This window comes from Bos mutus, chromosome 5, assembly GCF_027580195.1.
Source record: "Bos mutus isolate GX-2022 chromosome 5, NWIPB_WYAK_1.1, whole genome shotgun sequence".
NCBI lineage: Eukaryota > Metazoa > Chordata > Mammalia > Artiodactyla > Bovidae > Bos > Bos mutus.
The window spans coordinates 67,745,566-67,761,484 of NC_091621.1; the positions used below are offsets into that span (position 1 = coordinate 67,745,566).

General features: G+C 42.4%; 1 protein-coding gene across 1 annotated transcript in view; it reads left to right on the top strand.

Annotated features, from left to right (window-relative positions):
* Window positions 1–514: 514 nt before the first annotated feature.
* Window positions 515–15,919, top strand: part of KCNC2 (potassium voltage-gated channel subfamily C member 2) — a 236,033-nt gene continuing 220,628 nt past the window's right edge. Inside the window, exons 1-2 of the mRNA XM_070371005.1 lie at window positions 515–638; window positions 1,807–2,485. Of these exons, the coding sequence (XP_070227106.1) occupies window positions 1,826–2,485 (660 nt within the window). The 5' untranslated portion in view covers window positions 515–638; window positions 1,807–1,825. The remainder of the gene's footprint in view (window positions 639–1,806; window positions 2,486–15,919) is intronic.

Genomic DNA, 15,919 nt, shown 5'->3' on the forward strand with positions numbered 1-15,919 from the left:
GTGGAGAGTGGGGTGTAAATAAGGCAGACAGCCGCTCCAGAGAGGGCGGGGACAGAGTCTCCCTGAAGGAAAGGAGCTGAACCTGGTTGGTACAGCAGCGCTTCCCCAGACCCACCCGCCGCCCACCCGCCGCTCCGCGAGCTCGGGGCTCGGGCGCAGAGGCCGGCGGCGAGCGGCGCGGAGGGGCGGCTCCGGCAGCGGCCGCCTGCGGGGCGGAAGGAGACCTGCGGCCCGCGTAGGTCGGGTGGGCTCTCCTGCGGGCGGATGAGCCCCCCAGACTCGGGTGGGCCGCTCGGCGGCCGCTGCCGGCGGGGTCGCGGCGCGCCGGCGGGGCCCGCCCCGAGCTCCATGGTCCGCCCAGCCCCGCGCGATGCTGCCTCTCGGCGCCGAGGTCGGCGCGGGGCGCGCCCGCCGCTCGCGGAATGAGGGCGGGCGGCGCGGGCGGCCGGCGGGCGCTGTCTGTGCGAGCCCGGTACCCGGGGCAGCGGCCCAACCACCTGCACCGGGAAAACGCCAACAAGTAGTTTCTCGTTGGCGCCGGGCGGCTGGGCTGGGCGTCGGGACTCAGTCGGGCTGCCCCAAGCCCCTCGTCCGCTCGGACGCCGGAGCAGCAGCACTTTCCTCTCGGTCTCCTTAAGGTAACTAGGGGTGGGAAGGCGAGGGGCGGGTTTGCCGGGAAGGACGTGCGAGAGCCCGCGAGGCAGGCATCCCCGCTCCGTTCCGCTCCTGGACTGGAGAGCCGAAGCCCCGGGGAGAGGTGGCTGGGAGGTCGGAAACGGGGACACCGTCACCAGGACTCCCAACTCCGGGGTCCAGGGGGCGTGCCTCCAGCAGCTTTCCCTCGGGGACCCGCCCCACTCGCGCCTCCTGGGAAGCAGCCCCCGACTCTCCACCGGAGAGGCGTTTGTTTCTCTTGGGAAAGGGGGATGGGGTGGGATGCATGGATCACTTCTCTCCAAAATGGATTCTAGTTAGTCGTTTCCTTTCCCAAGTAATAATTTTCACAGCAATCATGTGAAAAGAAAACTGGATCAGGAAATTAGGCAGAGGTCTCCTTGGTGAAAGGCACTAGCAGGGACGTTTGTTTTTGCTCCGACTTCTGCGTTGGGTCTATTTGCCTGGCCCGGGAGGGAGGGGAGAGGTGAACCGAGAACAGGTCGTGCAGAGGGCATTCCCCGGGAGCCTGGGAGCGGCGGGCCGTCCAGAGTTCACCGAGGGTACGCGTTTGAGGGGGGGCTCGCCGCCCAGTCCGGGGGTCTCTCCACCCAGCACTGTCAAGTTGCCTGGGCACAGAGAACTCCTTGCCTAAGGGAACTGCCTCCCGGAGAGGGTAGGGGGGAAGCGGGTCTCAGTGTGAGGGAGGAAAGGGAGCGGGCTTGGGGAGAGGATGGGGCGGAGGAAGAAAACGCGGGAGGATCTCGGAGGGGAAAATGAGGGGACTGGGGAGAGCGCGGGGGAGGTGTAGGGACTGGAAACGGGTTCAACTCGAGAGAAGGTGAGGGGTGAGAAGCTGCAGGAGGCAGAGCTGAGGGAGAAAGGTGAGAGGCTGGGGGAGAGGGGTCGTGAGAGGTCGAGGAAGATGGGGACTGCTATCTCCTCAGTTCTCTAGAAACCTGGGGAAGGCTCAGTGCTGCGTGAGGCGGGGACAGGGCTGGGCGTCGGGCTTCTCCAGGGAGGCTCCTTGGCGCCTCACCTCCCCGTCCACGCTGCATCCTGGGGCGCTGGGGCTGGGAGTGGGGGCGGGGGTCACAGCGCGGCTCCGCCAGCCGCGCTGTTTAACTTGGCGCTGTATTCGCCTCCCCCCAGTCATGTCTGAGGCACAGAGATGGGCAAGATCGAGAGCAACGAGAGGGTGATCCTCAATGTCGGGGGCACCCGGCACGAAACCTACCGCAGCACCCTCAAGACCCTGCCCGGGACGCGCCTGGCCCTGCTCGCCGCCTCCGAAACCCAGGGCGACCCGCTGCAGCCGCCGCCCCCTGCGCGCTCGCCGCCGCCGCGGCCGCCCCCGCGGTCCCCCGGGCCGGGCGGCTGCCTGGAGGGCGGCGCGCGCAATTGCAGCGCCCGCGGCGGCGACCACCCCGCCGGGGGCGGCCGCGAGTTCTTCTTCGACCGGCACCCGGGCGTCTTTGCCTACGTGCTCAACTACTACCGCACCGGCAAGCTGCACTGCCCGGCCGACGTGTGCGGGCCGCTCTTCGAGGAGGAGCTGGCCTTCTGGGGCATCGACGAGACCGACGTGGAGCCCTGCTGCTGGATGACCTACCGGCAGCACCGCGACGCCGAGGAGGCGCTCGACATCTTCGAGGCCCCCGACCTCCTCGGCGGCGACCCCGGCGACGACGAGGACCTGGCGGCCAAGAGGCTGGGCATCGAGGACGCCGCGGGCCTGGGGGGCCCAGACGGCAAGTCCGGCCGCTGGAGGAGGCTGCAGCCCCGCATGTGGGCTCTCTTCGAGGACCCCTACTCGTCCAGAGCCGCCCGGGTAAGGCCAGAGGCGCCCCCTTCCGTACTGCTCCAGCTTCTCCCCATCCCTTCCGAGATGTCCTGCTCTCTCAGCAGAGGGCTGCGGGGAGCGGGCCGGGGTGTCCCGTATCGGTAGGCTGGGGGCCCATCGCTCAGGGCAAACTCAGGGCCCCCCTCCCTCGTCCTCTTTCTACCCGCCCGGTTCCCCTCCGCTTCCCCCTCCTCTCCTCAACTCAAACCGAGATTTACTTCCCCAGGTGGGACCAGCAGGGCAAATGTCCACTGCTCTGGGCAAGTCTGTTGGAACCTCGTTCTGAAATCGCTACCCACGCTTCATGATGTGGAATTTCTGTTTCTCTTTTATTCCAACCTTTTCTTGAGTTCCGAGGGTCCTCCAGGCCTCCCGATCATCACGGTTTGATCTTTCCAGTGAGGTCTGACACGCCTGACTCACGCAGAGCAGTGGCCCTACTTAGGGCAGTAGAGGGAAACGGAATATATGTCTGTGGCTGGGCCGGGAGATGAACAGGTTCATCTTGGAAAGAGAACCTCCTGAGTATCGTTTGGGCCTGTCTCCATCCAAGGGAGAGCAGTGCTGAGTCTGCTTGCCTCAGTAAACTGACGGGATAGCCCACCTGCACAGTGAATTTTGGAGTCTGTGTCTTTCCCCTGGCGCTCTGTGTCTTTTACAGGTTCAATGCCGATTGGACACTTCGGTGATCCTAGTTCAGTGGGAGTCTCTAATTTAGATTGTAGGCAACTTAATTTTATTCTATACATTTTGATCCCATACTCATGTTTCTTTTCAGTTTCTAGTTTGAGTGACAGTTTAAATTTAGTCTTTGACACACCGGATTGATTCTTCAAAATTCTTCAAAATTAAGAGATGATAAAAGTAACTAGTAATGGTTTCTCTAATTTTAAAGGAAATAAAAGAAATATAAATAACCTCAGATTATGCAGTATGTGAATGGTTTTTAATTCTGTGTGAGAATGGAGTACTGTATTTAGTTAAATCTTTGCAACTGCATGTGTCTGGTTTGCTTCTGAACCTAGGAAAGATCCTCCTTGGGCAGAATGGGATTTCTCCCAGCTTGAGTTTGGCTCAATCCTCTGCATGTCAGAAGTCTCTGCCTCTGAGACATTTTGCAGCTGTCTGATAACATGTCAGAAGATGTGCTTCTGATACCACTTTAGAAGTCTGAGCATGTATTCTGTTTGCAATTTGATATAGACTATCAAAGAGACAATTTAAAGCATTGCTACTTTATGGGATCTGGTATTTAAGTGCACACATAAATTCCAGCATGTCCACATTCTCATATTTGAATATAGAATTAATAACTTCAACTCCGAGATCTTCCTTTTAAGACCATTCTATGAATTCAGCAAGAGTTGGCATTCAGGGAAAAAAAAAAGTGCAGACTTATTTATTTATTTAAATTAAATCAGAGACTCATGACAATTATCTCTGTTGTTTTGGATTCCAGCTGTGTGCCATAGTGCTCTTTCCAATTGGCGACTAAAAAGATAATCTGCATTTGTTTTCAGACTCATCATATAATTTTGTTATTTTATGTGGTATAAAAAACCAGGATGTTTTATTATCTTTATTCATGATAATAAAATGCATTTTTTGGAGGCTAGGTTGCACAGGAAAAGCTTCAAGGCGTTCAGTTTTTATTACTGCTATGGAATTTGATTCTATGAATTAATGGTCTAAGGGTAGCCCATTAACTTGAAAATAGTTTTTTAAAAATCTTACCAAGATTTTGTTGTAATAATATTAAGAATTTGACCTGCATCCATTTTAGGTGAGGAAAAGAACACAGATAGATTAGAGATTAGTTTTAGGTCAAAGAGCCATTAGAAACAGAATCAGCTGAGAATGAGAGACGTGGAAAATTTCGTTGAGGTCACCTCATGAAGAACCTGTAGTTTGTAGATGAGGAAAATGAAGACTGCAGATGCTAAGTGATGGCCAAGGTCATAGAGCAAGTTATTAGCAAAGCCAAAATTACGCCGAAGGTCTCATGACACCCTCCCCAGGCCCTTTCCACCGCAACCACTGATTATAACTGACTATTTGGCTTGTGAAATCTCTGCAGACAGTGTTGCTCTTGAGATTTAATGCAGCATAGGACAGTCCTTAGTCTTCTAACTTTAAAAGGTCATCTATGACTTATCTCTGTGTGTGTGTATATATATATATGCATACATACACATTTTTTTCCAGGTCTTTGGCTGCACTACCCAACATTAGAGTGCAAATATGGGATTCCAGTTTTCTTCAAATGAACCCTGTTCTAACTTTCAATTTTTATTGACCAGTTTATATGTAATGTTTTTCCTTTTTTTTTTTTTTCAGATTGGCTAACATTTGTGGGATTTGTCTTCAGAAAAATCACTTTTCAAATTATTAGGGGTTGCTTACAAAAGAATACTCAGAAGTCCCCATTCTATTTACATGTGATTTAATATTTTTTTTATGGACACTTTTAGTTCAGATGATTGACTGACAATATTATCTGACTACTTTGGTAAATAGAATTACATTGGGAGGTCACTGGATGAAATTATATTTTCATGGACATGATTCTAGGAGACATAAAATCAATTATCAAGTGGTTTGTTTCAGCTGTGGTCTTACTGATGTCATTCTTAATAGAAGTATTTAACTTTTATAAACCCTCTTACTTTTCATTTTACATTAGTTCATCTTTTATTGATGTACTTGAGATGAACAATTTTAACTGTGCAAATTCTGTTTTCAATTTGTTATACTTGTTTCATCATTGTCCTTATCCTTTCCCAGTATTGAGGAGAGTGACTTAATTATATAGTAGATTTGTTTTACTTCTAACTTTTTTAGTCTAAAGTGGCAGACTGAAACAACAGTGGTAGGAACTAGATAATTAATTTAATTTTACAGCATTGTATTTTTGCCTTTTGTTTTGGTTGGCATTTCCCCCTCCTCTGTTGCTTTTAATTTATGATGTAAATACATATTTGAACAGTCTAAATTGTTCAGGTTAACTTGGTAAATAAGTTTATATTTTACATTTATGAATTGTATTCTTAAAATATATTAGAAATTTATAAAAATTTAAATATAAGTTGTCATGGAAACCTGTTGTGGAGAAAATGAGATCTGGAAAGAAGAGAGATTATCCTGTTGATGGCATTGAATAATATTTACAAATAGAAAAAAGCATTTTAAATGGTTTTATTTCCACAGAATTACTAAAATATACTCCTTAAAACTATTACAGTTTAAATTTGAATATCTAAAATTGGATTCAGAATTGCATATATGTAATTTGCTTTTTATGGGACATTTTTTCCTCTACCTCAAAGTACAAAACAGGAAAGGAATGATCTTCTAAATAACTATTTTCTAGGTTTAGATGTCGCATTTAATTTTTTAAAGTTATAATATGGTAAGGACAATTTGAGTCATACATTAAGATTAAAGAAAGAACACGTATTAATTCTTGTTCTGTGAGGCTTACTCCAGTTAAAAGAAATAATGGCCAAATAAAGCTTGTTTGTGAAATATTGTTGTTAATTATTAAAATTTTAGAATTTTAGTCAATTAATATTGTTTCTGCAGTCATTGTAGACCAGAAACTATATAAGATACTAGAAGTGCATGAGCAGATATAGTACTTGGCCTCAGTAAGCTCACCACTCTATTTATAATAAAATATTTCCTAAAATATTATCTATTCAGTTAAAAGTACAACAGAATAACAACAAGCAAAATTCCAGAGACACTAAAGATGTTTCCCTTAAAAAAAAACCAAAACTCATGTGGAAGTGTTGCTTGAGATGTTCGGGAAAATACTGCGTTTAGAAATGATGATCTTGGTGATTCTCTGGTGGGCCACTGGTTAGGAGAAACTGGGGCTCAATACCTGGCAGGGGAACTAAGATCCTGGAAGCTGTGGGGTGTGGCAAAAAAAAAAAAAAAAAGAAACAACAGTTTTATGCTTCTGTTAGTCTTTATTTTATTATGAAAGTGTTAGGCTTTTTTAGCCTTGATTTTTCTGTTTTCAGAGTGATATATAGGCTCTCTCTTTGCAATATTATTGAAGAGTATGAGACAAGCTGTGCTTATAGCTATAAACTGAATTATTTGCAGAGAAAACAACTGAATTATTTACAGTGTGTTTGAGTGTCTTCATCCCTTCCTATTTTAATTAAAAGTTTGTTGTTGTTTGTTCAGTCACTAAGTTATGTCCGACTCTTTGTGACCCCATGGACTGCAGCTCGCCAGGCTTCTCTGTCCTTCACTATCTTCCAGAGTTTGCTCAGTTTCATTTCCTTTGAGTCGGTGATGCTATCTAACCATATTTTTAATCTCACAATTAAAAGTTATGGCCAACCACATGACAATACAAATCCAAACTTCAGACCCCTAAAAAGAGTCTGCTGTTAAGAGTCTGGTGTATTTGCATTTGCTATGTAAGCATCTAAGTCTCCCTTGACTTTTTCCAGGCCACTCATTATACACTTCACAGATATATTTGATTTTATTCATATATTCTGAGCATTGGATAAGATTAGAGAGTGCCTCATTCAACACATAATTTAAAAAAGCAAGTAACTTTAGTAGAACTGTATTTTTGATAGTGTATTTGACCCCAGACTAGGTGACCTAATCTGTTGCTAGGGCATTATCATGCCAAAGGTGAGTAGTTGGACAGTTTATGTATGGTTTTTTTTTTTTTTCCTTTCTGTTATATTTTCCCAAGAGTTCATGTGTAGACCTGAATTGACAAAACTAAATGAGAGTCAGAGAAATTTTTCTTCTCTGTCAAGCAGCTTATTTTCAAAGCAACTGAAAACGAGAAAATGTGTAGTTTTATAAAAAATGCAGGTCAACCTTTTCCATTTAGAAATATGTATCATTTAGATCATTCCATTTAGAAATATGTATCATTACTATTTATTTTAACTACTGCAAATAAAGTAAATGCAGTTTTCAGATCTCATTTTTATTCTCAAATTCTGAATCATTTACCCTTTTTTATTATGGCAACTGTAAAAGTGTATCTGAATGAAATAGTAAAGAGCACTAAAGGACTGATATAGTATAAACACAGGTCTCTCTAAGGAAATATATAATGGCAAGATAATCTAAACTGTAACCATCAGTGGATTATATAAACTTGATCCAGTTCTTTTTGAAGTATGAAGGGCTTTTCTTTTGGAAAAACAGTCAAGATTTTTCTATGACAAGATAGCATTGCCTTTTGCTTATAGTTTGAAGGGTGGTGATTAATTTTAATACTGTGTAGTCAATATTTTCACAGAAAGTGACTAAACTGTAGGTGTTGGGAGGAGAAGAGAGTAGAGTAGAGAGTACATGGAAAGCGCATTGGAAAAATGCCTGAGTTGGAATCCATGAGTCCTAGGCACTAACTCTGCTTTCACAGCTAGCTGTGTGACCTTTGAGAATTTACTTCGTCTTTCTAATTCTTGATTTCCTTTGGCTTTATTTTGAAAGAAAAAATGAGGATGACACACTGGATTAGATAAGTATTCAAACTTCTTTCCAGCTCCAAGATTTTGAAGTTTAGAGGAAAAAACAAGGATAGTGATGCTGAAAATCCCTGGGTAGGAAAAGAGCATGTCTGCACTCATTTTGATTGTCCTCTAGGGACCGTCACACTATTAAGGTAAACTAGCATGGATTTCTCTTTTTTTTTTTTTTGAATTTTAACTTGCTGCCCTTTTCTTTTCCTACAGCTGTTGGGTAGCTGCTGCTCTGGTTACCATAGAAACAGGTTGGCTCCTAGCTTCCTGTTTCCATTGAAAACAGCTTTCTTTCAACCACATATTGATCTCAGGAAATCATTTTGCTGTCCGCTCTGTCATGAAACCCATAAAGATGATCGGCTCTGTCATTTTCTAAGTCTAAGATTCAGTGCAGGTGTATAGCCATCCACCCACAAGGGTAACTGATTAGGTAATCTCAGTTTTATTTCCATTTGAAAAGTGCCTTGTCAAAGACACCAGCCTTTTCCCCTTCCCATATCTTATACAGAAGGGAAAGTCATTCACTTGAGGATTTACAGATATGCCTAACACATTTAAGTGTTTACCAAATAGTGTCAAATTATTCAGTTCTAATCTTTTTCATAACTCATTCAATCAGGATAAGCATAGAGAATAGTATGCTGTCTAGCACACTTTGTAAGTTTGTGTTTTAATGTACTCACTAGTGAATATTTGAAGAGAAAAATATGTATGGATTATATAGTGCACCCTATTTCTTCTTTTTAAAATTTTATTTTATTTAACTTTACAATATTGTATTGGTTTTGCCATATATCAACAAGAATCCGCCATGTGTTCCCCATCCTGAACCCTCCTCCCTCCTCCCTCCCCATACCATCCCTCTGGGTCGTCCCAGTGCACCAGCCCCAAGCATCCAGTATTGTGCATCGAACCTGGACTGGCAACTCGTTTCATATATGATATTATACATGTTTCAATGCCATTCTCCCAAATCATCCCACCCTCTCCCTCTCCCACAGAGTCCAAAAGACTGTTCTATACATCAGTGTCTCTTTTGTCCTATTTCTCTTTTGAGAAAAAAATAGTTTTTCTATTTCAGCCTATATATATTTACATAAAAAAGATATATTCACTATCATAATGTAGATACATACTCTGTATATTGATAAAATGTTTATATGGATAAGTGAAGGAAGAGACTTGTGGGAATATGGCTTAAAGTTTTGATTGAGAATATTTGTGTGTGAGCATACGTGTATTATATATTATGTGGTGTATAATCTTTGAATGTGACCTCCCTAATGGCTCAGTGGTAAAGAATCCACCTGCCAATGCAGATGCAGGTTCGATCCCTGGGTCGGGAAGATCCCCTGGAGGAGGAAATGGCAATCCACTCCAGTATTCTTGCCTGGGAAATCCCATGGACAGAGAGCCTGGCAGGCTACAGTCTGTGGAATCGCAAAGAGTCGGACACAACTGAGCATGCATCCCACCACACCACAGCATCTTTCAGTGACACTGGTATGTATAGCAGACTTCTGTTGTTCATGAGACTTGGAAGGAAACTGGTCATTGTGTCAGGAAACCTGACACAGTGACCTTAAATCACAAAAACAGCTGACTTGTTCATAGCCATGGGTAGTTAGTCACAGTGGCAGGGTTGGAATTTAGACCTTCTGACTCCCGGCACTCCTCCCATTCCATCTTGATTGCTTAGTCTGGATTGGGTTTGATATCAGCTGCACAAATTTTAGTTTTCAGAAGGTAGCAAGCCTATTGGAAGTAGTTGGGGTAGGGTCTGTCCTCTTCAATGTCCTATTGTTCAACAATAGCAGGGAAATTGTCCCTATCTTCTTATTCTATTTCCAGATACCCTCCAGATGCATCCTTCCATTGCTGCCTTCTCTACCAGGTCTACATCTTACTGTTCTACTGCCTTTAAAACATCAAAACTAATCTGCCTGTTTATTCACTTACCTCCTATTTTATCCCTTTATCCTTGTGTGTGTGTCTTTTGTAATATGTTTTTCTACTTTTTTTGGCTTTATTGCCTTTGGAATTTTTAAATGCAACCCTTGTTCAACCTATTGGTGATGGTTAATGTTTTATAGGACATTCTCTTCTCACGTGTAACTAACCAGATCATGGGTTTCAGTTCAGTCATTCAGTCGTGTCAGACTCTTTGCGACCCCATGGACTGCAGCACTCCAGGCTTCCCTGTCCATCACCAACACCCAGAGCTTACTCAAACTCATGTCCATTGAGTCGGTGATGCCATCCAACCATCTCATCCTCTGTTGTCCCCTTCTCCTCCTGCCCTCAATCTTTCCCAGCATCAGGGTCTTTTCAGATGAGTCAGCTCTCCACATCAGGTGGCCAAAGTATTGCAGTTTCAGCTTCAGCATCAGTCCTTCCAATGAACACCCAGGACTGATTTTCTTTAGGATGGACTGGTTGGATCTCCTTGCAGTCCAAGGGACTCTCGGGTCTTCTTCAGCACCACAGTTCAAAAGCATCAATTCTTTGGCACTCAGCTTTCTTTATAGACCAGATCTCACATCCATACATGACTACTGGAAAAACTGGAGCTTTGACTAGACAGATCTTTGTAGTTACAGTGATGTCTCTGCTTTTGAATATGCTATCTAGGTTGATCATCACTTTCTTTCCAAGGAGCAAGCGTCTTTTAATTTCATGGCTGCAGTCACCACCTGCTGTGATTTTGGAGCCCAACATTTTGGTTGGGTATACACAGGGATAACGTAAATTAGAGTGAAGATGGTTGGAGCTGTTTCTAAGACCTAAAATGAGATTTATGTTTTAGTGAGGTCAGTAAATACAAGACTAAAAAACTTTTCCTTCAACCTTCTTTAGTAGTTAGTCAAAGGTAGTGCTTCCTTCCCTATTGGTGGAATGTAAAGCAGCCTTATAATTTTGTGTGTGTTTGAGAGAAGGCATTTTATAGGAGTCAAACAGAAGATGTTGCTGGTAGTATTGGGGAAAAAAGTACTCCATAATTTCTATGGTTTCTTGACTGACCTTTTCTTCTGAAAGCTCATAATGATAGAGACATCTGTGTAACCCGACGTTTCCTCTGTGTTCACGTATTAAGAAAACCCTATGCAGACACCTCAGTGTCTTAATTTTATGTTTGAAGACACTGGTGGATTTTGTATCAGAACTTAGAGCTTTGCCATTCTTTCTGCATCTGACAACATTGTTGATGTCTTTAAAAACTGGAGCAAAATTCAAGACAGCCCTTCCTGGCAAATGTTCTGTGATTTAGTCTCAGCAGTGGAAGATGTTCTCCTTTGAGATGTCTCCATGGAGAAAGTCTCAGTGATGAAAATATGCCACCTTTTGGCCACAGATGTTCTCTTCCTTTACACCAAAACTGTCCAGAATTTTAAAGTCATTCATTAAATGATAAAATGCAAAAACTTTTTTATATAAAGTGATCCTAAATAATATTGTCAAGATATCCAAATGATACTATTAATTCTAAACTTAAGGCAACATGTTGATGTAAAATCTATTTGGATGAATATAAGGAGCCTGGTGGGCTATAATCCATGGGATTGCAGAGTCAGACACGACTGAGCAAGTATCACTTTCATTTTGCAGTTATTCCTAGAGCAGTTTGTCTGATTAGGTTCAGTGAAAGGGCCAAGGATTATTCACAATTTCTGTAAATTTTGTGTCTTGTTTGTAAATTTTGCTGCATAAGTTCAGATATGGGGTTGCTTATTTCTGTATTTATTGATTGAGGATAAAATGCCACTTGCTTAAAGTGAATATTATATAATAACTGTATTGGAAACAATGACAAAGTAATGGCATTGGAAACAGTGGCAAAAGGAAGCTTCCTTACTATATTAATTTGGATAAAATTGATATTTAGGAAAGTAGAACAAGACATCATTACAAGTTGATTTATTGTTTCAGTTGTCCTGCTTCCCTCTTGAGGTGAACAGTGAGAGGGTGATTATGAAAATTTTTCATAATATTCTTAGTGAGACCCATCTTTCATATATAAATTGAGTAGGAAATGGACAGAACAGAGGTTTAGCTAGCCCTTTTTTGTGCCAAGAGATTCTAAAGGACCAAGTAGCCTTTTTTTTAAAGCTACAACTTTACTATCAGGCCTGAGTGAGCTATCAGGGTTACATAAAATGATTAGTGGTGCATCAAAGTTGAACAACCATCATATTTGTATCGTGATGGAGAGGCATTTGTGAACTTATACTTAATTCCCAGGTTCAAAATGGTGTTCACGGTGCTTTGATATTTAGAGTACAATGTTAGAGATATAAAATTCATGCCAAGCAATGAAATCAAATGTATTTTAATGCACTGATAGGCTTCAATGACATTCAAAATAGATTAGTCTCAATTCAAAAACAGGATTCTTTAATTGTTCCACTTTCTTATACGAATCCACTGCTTAGTTTTTAGTTGTAATATGTGCATACTATCCATTCTTTAATTTTTTAAAATTCAGTGATTGTTTTCAATACCTATTCATTTTTCTGTTTATGTATTAATCATTGATTTAATTCATCTCAAATTTCTGTGTCTTTAGTTTTGAGTACTTGACTGCTTCAGTGCTGAGTTTCTTTGTTTGCAACCTTTTGTGTTTCCTCTGCCTTGGCTTGCTGCATTGCTTCAGTTCAGTCACTCAGTCGTGTTCGACTCTTTGTGACCCCATGGACTGCAGCATGCCAGGCTTCCCTGTCCATCATCAACTCCCGGAGCTTACTCAGACTCATGTCTGTTGAGTCAGTGATGCCATCCATGAGTCAGTTCTTCACATCAGGAGGCCAAAGTATTGGAGCTTCAACTTCAGCATCAGTCCTTCCAATGGATATTCAGGACTGATGGCATTTCTTGGTTGAAATAATGTGCTAGGTATTAGTACATTTCTCTCAATTAAACCAACTGGAGGAGAACCAAGCCTCAAAGATGAAAGCTGTCAAATGCTTTTGAATCTCTCTGCTGACAGTTCTTGGGTTTTAACTATTGGCCCAAACTAGGTTAGTACAGAGAATGTAAGGGTTAAAATTTGTCATTTACCTTCAAGACACTTGTATTCTATTGGAAAAGAACAACTGTCTGCCCATGGTTACAGTATAATGCATTAAAACTATAGCAGCGATATTGGCATACTGTGGACACACAGATCCCACTGTCCTATAAAGAAGAGATGAGATTTGAATAGTTAACATGCAAGAGATGTGTTTTCCAGCAGTCAAGGATTAGGTCAACAGAGTAGTGTGCAAACATGGAGGCTTGACATAGAATGCTGTGCCATGTCATAAGGGGTAATAAAAGGACCAGAATGCAGGAGAACAGGCTTGAAAGGAAGAGAGGGCCTCTGGGTAGGAATGTTATCTCAGTGTATTTGAAAATAGTGGTCCTAACCACTTAGATAGTGGTTCTAAAACTTAGATGTGCCTAGGAATAACCTGAGATGATGGCTAGATTTTCGACTTCCCAGGTCTCACTCCAGTAGGATTTGGATAGGATTCAGATAAGATGAACATCTTTGGCATTGTAGTTGGCCACTGACCCAGTTCATGTTAGTACTGTGATGTGACTGCTGCCAAAGCAAATACAGTTTAACATTGAAATAGGGTAATAATCATGCTTGAACCAATATTTCCCAAAGTATGTTTTCTCCAGAATGTTAACAGGTGTTGCCCTCAAAAGAGTTCCATAGACAGATGAATTCGGAAACTAATTTAAAATAAAGATTTTTAACTAGATTTTTATTTTTCAATCTGTCTTCTTCTTCTTGATATCATTTTTACTACATCTCTTTTTCAGGGAAAAGAGTTAAAATACTAGCTGACAGTTGGTTTTGAGACAGGAGTGAGTTAATGTGAAGGACTGCACTCAGTTCACTGAGTCTGAGTCCTGACTTACCACTTGCCTGCTGTATCACTTTCACACTGTCGCTTCTTTAAGCCTCCCTCTTTTCATCTGGACTGGGAAGATAATAATTGTATCTGACTCAAAGAATTGTTATGAGGGTGGATTGTGCATATTCATGTTCAGAAGCCAGCATGGTGTCTAGTTCTCTCAATTTTAGCTGTATCATTATTACTGTTACCATCATCATCACAATCGTCACTATTCCTTATGCCAAGCGCTGGTTATTTGAGAGGGATTGGGTAGTTACATAGAGTACCTTAAGGGAACATTCTAGCATTTAGATTGTTCATAAAAAAGTAAGTTGTCTATTGCTGAGGTTTTTTCCAATGTATGAACATTGGATAGCTATCTGGGAAATTATAGGAATAATTCTATTCCACATGAATACATAGTAGTTAGAACAATATCTAACATATGTATATCCTATACCAAACATTTTACAAGTTGTAAGATAATGGTTTATTCCCTGCCTTTAAGCAGCTGTAGTGTCCTGGAGGAGAACAGCAGAAAAGAAATGAAAGTGCAATGTCAGGAGAGCTCCGGCAGAAGGTTGCCAAGGGTGGGAAAAAACTTCCTGGAAGAAATATACCTGTCTTGGTACCAGAGGCTGAAGAGGAGATAGCCAGAGTTTTTAAAGAGAAGAGTTGAAATAAAATCCTAAGAGGGAAAGAAGGCAAGGCCTGTGCAAGACGCTGTAAATAATTCAGGACAGCCCCCACCTTGTGTAGGGGATGTGGAGGTGTTTCCAGAAACGAGTTGAGGTTGGATCGAAAGCCTTGGCAAGCTCTGTTTAGAAGGTCTGGTCTTTCTCTGGGACTGGAGACCTTTGGAAGGATTTTCAGCAGAGCAATGGCATGCATCTTTGTAATTAGGACTATTATTCTGAAATATTTATACTTGAAGACAGGATTGGGCTGGGGAAAATGAGTGCAAGTTTGTCACAAGAGCTATAGTTTAGCATGTGAGTGTGCTAATCCAGGTGTGAGATACTAAAAAGTGAAAGTGTTAGTTACTCAGTTGTGTCTGACTCTTTGCGACCCCGTGGACTATAGCCCGCCAGGCTCCTCTGTCCATGGGATTCTCCATGCAAGAATACTGGAAAAGATACTTACCATTTCATCCTCCTGGGCATCTTACTGACCCAGGGATTGAACCCAGGTCTCTTACCATCTGAGCCACCAGCCCAAGAGATACCGGTGATCTCACTTAAAACAGTGGCCGGAGTGATGAAGTGAAATGAAGACAACTAAAGTGGAACTGTTGATTAATTAGGTGCCATTTGAGTAAGGCAGAGAGAGAAGTCAAGAATGTCTCCCTAGCTTCTGTTTGCCCAATGGGACAAGACAACTTTTATGACTTTTTTCTAATTCAAGAGTCAGTGGTTATATGATTTGAGAAATCAGTAGTTATTCTTTTATGGATTTAACACTGTAGTATTTTGTATTATGTTTTGTAATTTTTCTTTTATATTTCAGTACCAATTACTCAGTTATTAATAGCTATTTCATAGATTTTATTGTTGTGAAATTAGATGCAGGGTACGCCCCTTAAAATTTTTGGTTGCCGTAATTCACCACCATAAAAGATAGTGAGGAATAAGTCCTCTCTAAAATAAATGTTAGCTTTGTCTTGCTATATATTATTTTGGTTTCATGCCCAAAAAAATAATATCAATTTTTGCATAATTTTTGTGAAATGTAACTGACTCATTCAATATAGTAGTTCATATAGATTCCAAAGCTAGAAGCTTAAATTTAACTAGGGATTGAAAAGTACCAGTGAGATTCTGTGGCTCTTTGGAAACTTGTTTTAAGTAAATACTTCCTCTAGATAAAGTCCAGGAAGGAGCAAAGGTAGTGAGGAAGAAACACAAAAATGGGAAGAGGCACCAAAGGAATTAAACTGGGAAGAATGTGGTGAGTTCAGATCCAAGGCAGAGTAGCTCCTTCTAAAGCATTACTGTACCATGCCATTTTCTTGCTTATAAACTTGT